Source organism: Nycticebus coucang, chromosome 13 (genome assembly GCF_027406575.1).
Source record: "Nycticebus coucang isolate mNycCou1 chromosome 13, mNycCou1.pri, whole genome shotgun sequence".
In the NCBI taxonomy this organism is placed as follows: Eukaryota; Metazoa; Chordata; class Mammalia; order Primates; family Lorisidae; genus Nycticebus; species Nycticebus coucang.
Window position 1 is genome coordinate 82,054,148 of NC_069792.1, and position 10,714 is coordinate 82,064,861.

The following is a 10,714-nucleotide window of genomic DNA, read 5'->3' on the forward strand; positions in this document are numbered from 1 at the left end:
ATTCCTGCTGATTTTTTAATGAAATATATTTTGTTAGTCACAGACTAGATAAAGAATATTAGACAGAGATGCTAGCGACCTAAGTTCACTCCCCGTTCTGCCATCAACTGACATTGTGACCTCAGAGCTCAGTTTTCTCACCTGTTAAATTAAACAGATAAGATCAGAGATGTTTTTCCAGTTTTAAGGTATATTTAGAATCACCTAAACAGGTTTTTTTTCTTTTAAATTGTATATCTTTAAAGTATATAACATAATGTTTTGATATATATATATATGTACACACACAGTGAAATTATTACTATAGTCAAGCGTATTAACATATCCATTATCTCACAAAGTTACTTATTATCACCTAAAGTCCATTCCATTAGCAAATTTCCAGTATACCATGCAATATTATTAACTATAGTCTGCATGCTGTACATGGATTAGATCTCTAAATTTATTCATCCTGCATAACTCTGTAACTCTGTACCCTTTAACCTACATCTCCCCATAGCCCTCCAAACCCCATAACCACCATTCTCCTCTCCATTTCTGTATATATATGACCTTTTAAGTTTCAAAAAATATCAAATGCTTAATTACCTAAGCAGCTTTTAAAATTTTTTTTAAATGTTAATAACTTGATGTCACTCCCGATTGATCAAATCAGAAACTCTGGGCATGTAGTATTTCTTGAAAGCTCTTCAGATGATTCTGATGTTCAGCCATATGTTGAACACTGAGTAAGAAGATCTTTATATTTACATAAGAGATAGTATACTAAAATGTTAAAGTCAAGTTCTGAAGTCACCAACTTGGGTTTAAATTCTGGCTATGCTACATAGTATTAACAGTTCTGAAAGATTTGCTGTGCTAGAGAATAAATCTAATGATGATGATAATATACATTTATTGATTGCTTCGCTTGCACATTTCAGGCACTGATTCTTATTGTTTATATGTACTAATACAAGAAATTCTCACAATAGCTTTTTCAGATAAGTACTTTCAATCTCATATTGCAGATGAGGCAACAGAATCATAGATAAAGTTAAGTTAAGTGGCCAAGTTCACACAGCTACTAAGTAGAACTCATTTAAATCTCTGGCATCTGGTTCCATAGTCTATACTCTTAGAAATCAAATATGTGAGTGACAAAAAATAAAGTTCTTAAAATTTACAGCAGGCAGTCAGATATTTGGGAAATGATACACTCTTTGGGAGTTGAACTAAAAGCTTATGGATCTAAAAATCTGATTTTAGGGAGCATTCTTAGAATTGGACAGGTAGAAAGGACAGATTACAGAGAAAGGCTTTAATTTTGACAATCCTGCCATCACATATGTAAAACCATTTGTATTTTCTTGCTGCATTTGTAGAAGGGGAAGAAAGTGAAGAGCTTTCAAGGTCACATAACTCATAGGTGATCTTCCTGATTTGTTGTGCTTAACAACTTGGAATTTCTTTGAGTCCAGAAGCATTCACTGAACTAAGATTTCATTGATTGCCTGAATCAGATTTAGCTAGAAACCAGATACATAGACAGATGAAGTGTTTGAAGGAAAATCTGTCAGTCAGTTAATAAGGTGGGAAGTAAGTTTCAAAGAAAAAATTCAAAATGTTCTGAGCTGTTTGGTAATTTTGTTTAGAATGCCTTTATAACTTTTTAATCTTTGTGTTGAGAATAAACTTGCTCTTTCTAACAAAAGTCAGCATTTCACGGTATCTGTCAGTCAGTCATGCTGTGAAAGCAGAGGCAGGTAGAGTTTTAAAAAGTATTAAAACTGCAACTGTATTATTTTGAAAAGAAGCCAAAGGATTAAGTTAAATCCGTTGCCCAGAACCACAGTCAAAGAAAAATCAGATTTTACTTCACATTTTTCAACCTTTTGCCGTGTCATATAGCCTACTAGAAAAAAACTTGTGAGGGAAGTAGGCCATTCACTTGACCTTCCAGTATTTATTTGGAAATTAAGTAAGAACTTTTAAAGTAATTTTTTTCGTTTTTTGCTATCTTCTAATTGAGTGGGGAAAATTTATTGCTCTCATGAAGATTTTGATTTTTAATATTCTTTTCCTCATTTTAGATACTGCTTGGATGACCGAAAAGCACTGGAAAGAGATGGTGGATTCTCTGAACTTCAGTCTCGTCTTATTCGTTATGAAACTCAAACTACCTGCACCAGAGAAAGTTTTCCTGTACCTACTGTGCTGAGCCCTCTTCCATCTCCTGCAGTTTTGTCGGAGACTGGAAGTGTTCCTGATGGAGATTCTTTACAAAGTGAACTTCGAACTGAAGTATCCAGATTGAAAAGGAGATTTAAAGATCTGGATTGCCTTTATCCCCCCAAAAGGTGATCTATTAAATGCACATATATAGTATCTTGCCAGAAAGTATTTTAGTTTCTAGAGGAATTTTTATTTTATATTAGTCTTTCAGATTAATTCCTTCATGCCAGAATGTTTGTTTTTATTATGAACAGTAAGTGATTTTGCTGTAAGTTATGAAAAGAAATGACTTGGGAAAAACACAATTTCTTGCTTGTATGCTAATATGTAAACATTAGCATAATGGATTATAAAGTTTTTTAAGTCATGAAACACTAAAGATCTCACCCCACAGATGCAGCAGCTGAGCTGCTTGGTGAAGAAGGTATTTGGGAATTGAAGGTTGTGTTAGCTCACCTTTCCCTCTCTCCCTCTGGTGGCTTGGCCCCTTAAGCTAAGGGTGCCATGAGGCACTATTTTAAAACCACTTGTTACGTAAAAAATACATTTTCAAAGCTTATATGATAATACATTATGTAAAACTTTTCTAGATTTTTTTCTTTTTGCTAGCTAAAAAAATATCCAAATATTGGATAGAAATTAGAAGTTTATATAATGAGCATTAATTTGTATTGAATTTATATGTCTTTAAAACCTTTGTCAAATTTAGCTTCTTGCCACTAAAGTAAGCCTAAAGTTATATCAGATATGCAAAAAGTATAAAGTATACTTTGAAAGCAAAATTTTTATACCCATTTATGAATAGATAAAAGGATTAGAATATTGTTTTCCTGATATGGAAGAACTGTGGCAGAACTAAATTATTTTTGTGAGGACTTTATAAATTCATAGTACTCTTTTTTTTTTTTAACACTCTCAACTCTGTCTTCCCAGGCTATAGTGCTATTGTATTGGTCTAGTTTATAGCCACCTCAAACTCCCAGGTTCAAGCAATCCTCTGGCCTCAGTTTCACAGAGTGCTAGGATTATAGGTACCCACCACAACACCTGGTTAATTTTTCAATTTTTGGTACAGATAGAGTCTCACTCCTGTGCAGGCTGGTCTCAAACGCCTGAGCTCAAGTGCTCCTACTACCTGGGCCTCCCAGAGTGTTGGGATTAGAGGCATGAGCCACCATGCCCAGCCAATTCATAGTATTTTTTAGACCTGATCAAGCTACAAAGCAAATTAATATTTGGGTTGCTGTATTTCTTATTTCTGTGCTGTGACTAATAAAAAGATACTTGTTCCTGAAAGGAAAGTATTCTGCAGCCTCTGGATTAGCAGAATTGAAAGCTGTAAGACTCTGTCATGTAAAAGAAAAAACATGGGTCTTAATGGAATCAAATGTAAACAGTTCAGACATTTTAGAAAGATTAAGCACCCTGTAAATTTATGTAAGTAAGAAAAAGAAATTTAAAGTTGAAAGATGAGCCAATTTTATAGTTTTATTAGTTTTAATGCTATTACTTATTTTGCAAGGCAGTTCCATAGGTCCAATAAGATATAAGTTTTGGTTTCTTTGTTAAAATTATCTTTATAGAAAAGTGTAAGTATTTAACAGGTGAGTATTAAATTTGTAAATAACAGCACCTGGCATGCATAGCTGATTTATGTGAGAAATTATAATTTGGAGGGTGGGGGAAAGTATAACAATGTTACTTTTTGCTGTCTCTGTTAGCTAAAATCCTAGTTTGTTATTCATTGTCTTCTATATTTTAGACTTTATAATATAATGTTGATTGCTTATTTAAGGCAACAATAGCAAGAAGCCTCCTTTTCTTAAATTTATGCTTAAATGGATATATTTGTATCATTTAAGACAATGAACTTCATTCTTGATTGACTTACTCTATAATCCTGATTTTTTTTCCCTACTATAGACTTACAAAATCTCAAAGTTCAGATTCTCTTCTTTCTCAGACAAGTGGCAGTATTAATCACCATCACGTGATAAAGCGCAGAAAGCCACAGGCAGAGCGATTGTTATCATTGACATGTCTGGTTCCTAGCTGTGAAAATCCAAAAGTCACTACAAAGGCCAGTTCAGGTCCAAAAAACGTGCAGGAACCAAAAACCTCAAGGCAAATTAAGGAATCAAGATCACAGAAACACACACGGGTAAAGTTTTATTTCCCGTTTCTCTCAGTTCTACATGGATGTAAATTTCTATATTTGGTTACTTTAAAATGTATGTCTACAAATTTTATAAATGAAGTGAGTTTTAGAATTTACTTTAAAATAATCCAGTGCAAGAAGGATAATGGGAAAATGGATGGGGATATAAATGAAACAAAATTAGCCACAGATTGATCGTCTTTCATTCTGATATCAAGGTAGAGATTTGTTATAAAATATTCTCTCTACTTTTCTAATTTCTGCTTGAAATTTTCCATAATAAAAAATAAACACATATCTATATGTACCTGCTGTATGTAACTTTTACACTCATATGTCAATTCAGAACTCATTATTTGAATCCTTTTAAAGATGCTCTTGTCATTGCCTGCTAACAGTAATTGTGTGGCATGTCTGACCAAGTAAATGTTACTTCTCAATCATTTTGTCTTAATGAGCTTATCTACCTTTTACACAGCTAAATGATTGTGTAATTTACAGGATTGAACTCTAAAGCTGAAATAATAGGTTTATATTTTTTTCAAGAAATATTAGTTGTATATTATGTTCTATTCAAGATATTGAAAGAAGTAGTTACTGAAACCCTGAAGAAACACAGTATTACTGAGGCTCATGAATGTTTCAGTGCGTGCAGCCAGCGTCTCTTCGAAATCTCTAAGTTTTACCTAAAGGTACAGTGTATTCTCTACTAATGGCAGAATTTAGTTCATGTTCAAATGTTCCTGTTTGACATTTAAAAAAGAATGTTTAAATGAGTACTTTTTATACTGAGAGTATATAAAATGCTGCCAGATTTATAAAATAATGAAGATAAGAAAAATTGAAACCGAAATATTTTGTTTTTGATTTATTTGCTTTTAGTCCAAATACATGTATTTGTAGGCTATAGCAGTGGTGTGCTATTTGTATGGGCTGATTTCCTATCTCTTGTTAATGAGGGAAGATGGAGGTCTTCGAAATCCTTTCTCTTCCTCCAGTCCTGTGATCTTCTTCACAATTGCCCTCAGATATATATAGAAAGCTATGTTTTAACCAGTAGCCTCAGTATTTCCCCTAGGAAGTCTTTGACTTAAATTGATAATAAGCTTCAAAAATTAATAATTTTTTTATACAATTATCCATCAGACTCATGTATTCCATACCTATGGACAGACTTTTATTACCTTGTCATTATTCCCTAAACAGTACAGCATTGCAACTGTTTACACAGCATTTGCATTGTATTTAATAGGTATTATAAGTAATAAGTAATTTACAGTGTATGGGGAAGTGTGGATAGGTTTTATACAAATACTGTTTCATTTTATGTAAGGGACTTAAATATCCATGGATTTCAGTATCTGGGAGGGGTCCTAGAAACAATCCTCCCCAGGTACTGAGGACTGCTGTGTAGTGAAAAGGTTACTTACTGAACTGAATATCAAAACACCCAGTTTTTAATTTTGGATCTATTATCTGTTACTTGTAAGACATTGGACAGATTAGCCACGCAGATGACAGTTTTTTAAAACATAGATGGTATTAGATTATCTCCAACCTTAAGAGATTCTGACTTGAATCACAGTTATATGTGGATTTTTGGTTAAAATTACAGATTGACCACATGTATTCAATTCTCTTCCTTTCTAAAATCTCTTAAGAAAGACAAAGTATTAACCTATGAAAAACAAGGAGTCAAGAAAAAAACTAGAAATGTTTTCATTAATAGTGTGTTATTAAATAAGAAGCTCAAGGAAGCATGATGTAGCAGAATAAAAGGAGTTATATAGTCAAATTGAATGCCTGGTGGAGTACCAGAGTGAGCCATGCTGATTTCACTGGCAGAATCTGAGGTGCTCAGGATTAGGAGATACCAGGTGTTATGGAATACAGGGGGAAGGTGCCAGGTAGAAGGAGGGAAATTAAATAAAGATCTGGAAAGTGAACTGGGAGTCCTTCAACTTGCCCTGCATGCCTTTTTCCCACCATGTTAACTCTAAGGTCCGTTACACATAGTTCTTTCCTTCAACCTCTGGGATAGTTGCTAGCGAAGAAACTACAGGCTGCACTGAGGAAGGCAACAGCCACCTTGTCACCCTGCCTTGAAAAAAAAAATAGTGACAAGCTCTGCACAGACAAAGCTTCCTAAAGGACTTTTAGTTTCTCATTTTTATTTTATTTTATTTATTTATTTCAAGACATAGTATTTTTATGTTGCCCTCGGTAGAGTGCCATGGTATCAGAGTTCATAGCAACCTCAAACTCTAGGGCTTAAGCAATTCTTTTGTCTCAGCCTCCCAAGTAGCTGGGAGTACAGCTGCCCACCACAACACCTGGCTATTTATTTATTTATTTGTTTGTTTGTTTGTTTAGCAGGCTCTGGCCCGGTTTGAGCACACCAGCCCCCATGCATGTGGCTGGTGCCCTAATCACTGAGCTACGGGTGCCTCGTGTCTCATTTTTAAATATGACTGGACAGCAAGGGATTAGCAGGCTTTGAAGAAGACTTCTAACAAAGTGTTGCCAAAATATTATGAAATAAAGAGTACTCTGAAAGAAGAGAAAATTAAAGAAAACTTCATGAAAATTGTAATTCTCTTCCAAAGAAGATAATTTTGTCTATAAAACTAGAATAGGATGTTGTTTCCCTTCAAAAAATGTGTAGAACGTGAAATCTTGAAATTAACATGAACTCAGTTCAATAGAAGCACTGAACAGTTGAGATGAAAAAAATTACCAGAAATTAGAGCCAAGTAACAAAAGCATCCAGTGTAAGATAAGAAAATAGAGAACAAAGGAATGAAAATTGTCAAAAAAAGTAACATTTTTCCAAAACTGTACACAAGCTTCCTGCTAAAAAGGGCACACAGCTTATCTAGACCAATAAATGAAAATTCTGCAATAAGCCACTTTGTTGTGGAATTTCATACTTCCTAGCATAGAGAGAACATTTTCTAAAAGATTCCCAGGACTGAATGTAGCTTACAAGTAAAGAATCAAGAATCAGAACAGCACTGGACATCTCCACAGTGACATTATATGCTAGAAGACATTAGAAAATATCTTCAAATTCTGAGGGAATGTGATTTATCTATTGAGTCCTATACCTGGTATAGAACTCAATCAGGTATGAAGATTTAATGAAGATATATTCAAACATGGAAAATCTTAAAAGATTATCTTACCTTTTGAGTAATTTGTTACAAGATGAAGTTAAGTAGAACCAAGGGACTGGATCAAGAAATAAAAACTACCATGGAATGGGGAAGATAAGTCTTACTAGGAAAAGGCCTAGGCAGCAACTATTGTGGGGAAAAGATCTCCAGGTTAAAAAAAATAAAATAAACATAGAAACAAAAAACTGCACCAAAATTATCCAGTGCACTTCAGTGTTTGAAAAAACATTGATGTACAACTATTGCTAGCATTTAAGGGGAGTGAAAAAAATGCAAAATTATATATGTGGAAAACTAAGCAAATGAAAAGATTTAACAGGTGGTTTAACTACAGGACAAATATAATATTGGATCAAAGAGAAATTAAAACCATAACACATTAATTATCTCAAGACTGAACAGAATTTACCCAGGTAATGCAAACACTGTTTACAAATCAAAATTTGTAGTGCAACTTTTATTAAGAAAAGCAGATGGCATGTACAAGAATTGAATCCATGATTGTTACTGTCTAAAATTGTTAAATCACCAAGTACAAGTACAAACATACTAGTTAGCAGCACAAGGCTGAGGCAGGAGGACTGCTTGAGTCCAGGAGTTTGAGGCTGCAGTGAGCTGTGATGATGCTACTATACTTCCACCTGGGTGAGAGAACAGCCAGACTCCTGAGGAAAAATAAAAGACAAAGAAGAAACATGGATGTATAGAAAACAGAAGCAACAGAACAGCTGAAAGAATTGAAAGTGGCTGCCCCTAAGAGGATAACTGGAGATATAGCCCTCTATAGTTTAATTTGATAGAATCATTAAATTTTAAAAAGCAAAGGACATCAGTTTTCTTTCCTACATCATTCCTCTTTGTGATGGAGTCAGATAGCCAAAAAAAGAAAAAAGATAGCTGATACATAAATGCAAACTGTATGTTCATTAATGAATCATTAGGGGATACTCATGGTGGAGAATGGGGCTTAGATTTGGTTGGCCCAATTGGGAATATGAGATGAGAGTGACTTATGTATATGGGTATGTATTTTGATATTTGAGAATGGAGCTAAATTATAATTTATTGCTTTGATTCTTTTGTAGCATTTCCTTAGCTACATTGATGCTTGCAGAATGTTTTAGGATAACCTCAGCTTATTTAATAATAATGAGTTGTTCTCTGTAATTTATGTACACATTGTAAAATGCTCTATTTTCTTATGTTTAGGATCTTAAAACTTCAAGGGGTCTATTTGGAGAAATGAAGAAAACAGCTAACAACAATGCTTTACAGGTAAGTAAATTATGCCTAAGAAACTACATTCAATTAAATTGGTATTTTATTTCAGGGGCAATATGATGCTTTATTTATGCAGCTCTATCCTTTTGAAAACTCTTTAGGGCACTTAGCACACTTATTTAGGAAGAGTAGTCAATAGCCCTCAGTAGATTGTTCAGTCAACAAAAGATTTCTAAAGGCATGTTAAGAAAGAAAAAGACTAAACCCTCTAAAGGGCTGGAATAACTAATCCATTTTGATGTGCAGTTTTCAAAGTTTGGTTTAGTTTCTTTGAGTAACCATTTGAAACGCATTTTTTTTGTTTGTTTGTTTTGTTTTGAGACAGAGCCTCAAGCTGTCACCCTGGGCGGAGTGCCCTCGCATCACAGGTCACAGCAACCTCCAACTCCTGGGCTCAAGCGATTCTCCTGTCTCTGCCTCCCAAGTAGCTGGGACTACAGGCACCCGCCACAATGCCCAGCTATTTTTTTTTGGTTGCAGCCGTCTTAGTTGTTTGGTGGGGCCGGGCTGAATTCGAACCTGCCAGCTCAGGTGTATGTGGCTGGTACCTTAGCCGCTTGAGCCACAGGCGCCCAGCCTTGAAACGCATTTTTTAAAAAGTGAGAAAATCAGGACGAATCTTCATTTTGTCCAGTGAGAACAATATTGTTCTTAACATTGAAAGTCCAGAAGAAAGTGTTCTTCCATTAGAAAATAAATGTGTTTTTAAGTGTAAGATTTAAATGTATTCCTTTTTATTTAAAATTTTCTGCCATATTCTTTTGAAGTTTTTACAATATATTTTTCTATCACTTGTGTTTTCAATAGAAAGGTAACATAATCATACTTTTTTCTCCTCCTAGGTGATCGAATGGGTATTAGAAAAGACAAGGAAGAAATGACCCAGAATCATTCTCTTTAGGACCATTTTGATTGGGTGAAGCTATTATCTACTACTTTCCCCTTAGTTTGAAAATTAGAAACAAATTTCAAATTTTATTCCAAAAATAGATATCTTATTTCTAAAGAATTTCATAAATATGTATTCTATATTTATGTAGTTTGGGGGCTACTCAGTTAATGTAGTTTTAATTTTGTGCTTATTTTATACAGTTTTACTATATTTTAATTTTTTAAGTTATTTTTACATGTTGTTAAATGTTTACTCTTGGTTATTTAATTATCACAATAAATAGAAATATTTCTTTACTTCTTGGATACTATAATATGTCTTTGTTATAAGGCCTGATAATTAGGCCTTAAATTTTTCAGTCTCAAATAGGATATTGCCAGTGGCTTTACCCATAACAGTATAATTTATTGGACTGTTTCTAATTTAGAGAGTAATAGGAAAAGAAACAAAAGAAGCCCCAGCTTTAGAGCTGCCACTTTTAGAGCTATCAATGTTTATTTGGAATCAAAAATGAAGGAAAACGTTAGAAATTGTGAAGTAAGACATAATGAAAATGACAGTACAGGCTCCCAGAAAAAAATTTCTTTTCCCACCATTAGAAAGTCTGGAAGAAAGGAAGAAGAGTAAAAAAAAAAAAAAAATTTTGAGATGGGGGCAGAGCAAGATGGCAGCCGAGTAACAGCTTCCTTGCATCTGGGCACCGTGAGTCTGGGGAGATAGGACTTCAGGCATCTCTGGCTGGTGAGATCTGCCTATCATCACCCCTGAGAGGATACAGGGAGTCAGCGAGAGACTTCTGGACCCCAAGAGGAGGACTAAAACAGTGGAAAACCGGCAAGTGGTCGCGTGTGTTTAATCCGCCTAAACCCGCCGCAACTTCCACAGGCACGAGAACTTAAAGAGCAAGAGGAAGTGAAAGGAAAATTAGGGCAAGGAAACAGATAAAAGAAATCACTCATGAGGAAGAATCAGCAGAAAACTCCAGGCAAC

General features: G+C 34.4%; 1 protein-coding gene across 1 annotated transcript in view; it reads left to right on the forward strand.

Annotated features, from left to right (window-relative positions):
- The window catches only part of MTBP (MDM2 binding protein), a 68,309-nt gene extending 57,948 nt beyond the window's left edge, over nucleotides 1-10,361 (forward strand). Inside the window, exons 18-22 of the mRNA XM_053559298.1 lie at nucleotides 2,076-2,342; nucleotides 4,141-4,378; nucleotides 4,954-5,067; nucleotides 8,761-8,826; nucleotides 9,675-10,361. Coding sequence (XP_053415273.1) covers nucleotides 2,076-2,342; nucleotides 4,141-4,378; nucleotides 4,954-5,067; nucleotides 8,761-8,826; nucleotides 9,675-9,713 — 724 coding nt within the window. The 3' untranslated portion in view covers nucleotides 9,714-10,361. The remainder of the gene's footprint in view (nucleotides 1-2,075; nucleotides 2,343-4,140; nucleotides 4,379-4,953; nucleotides 5,068-8,760; nucleotides 8,827-9,674) is intronic.
- The last annotated feature ends 353 nt before the right edge of the window (nucleotides 10,362-10,714 follow it).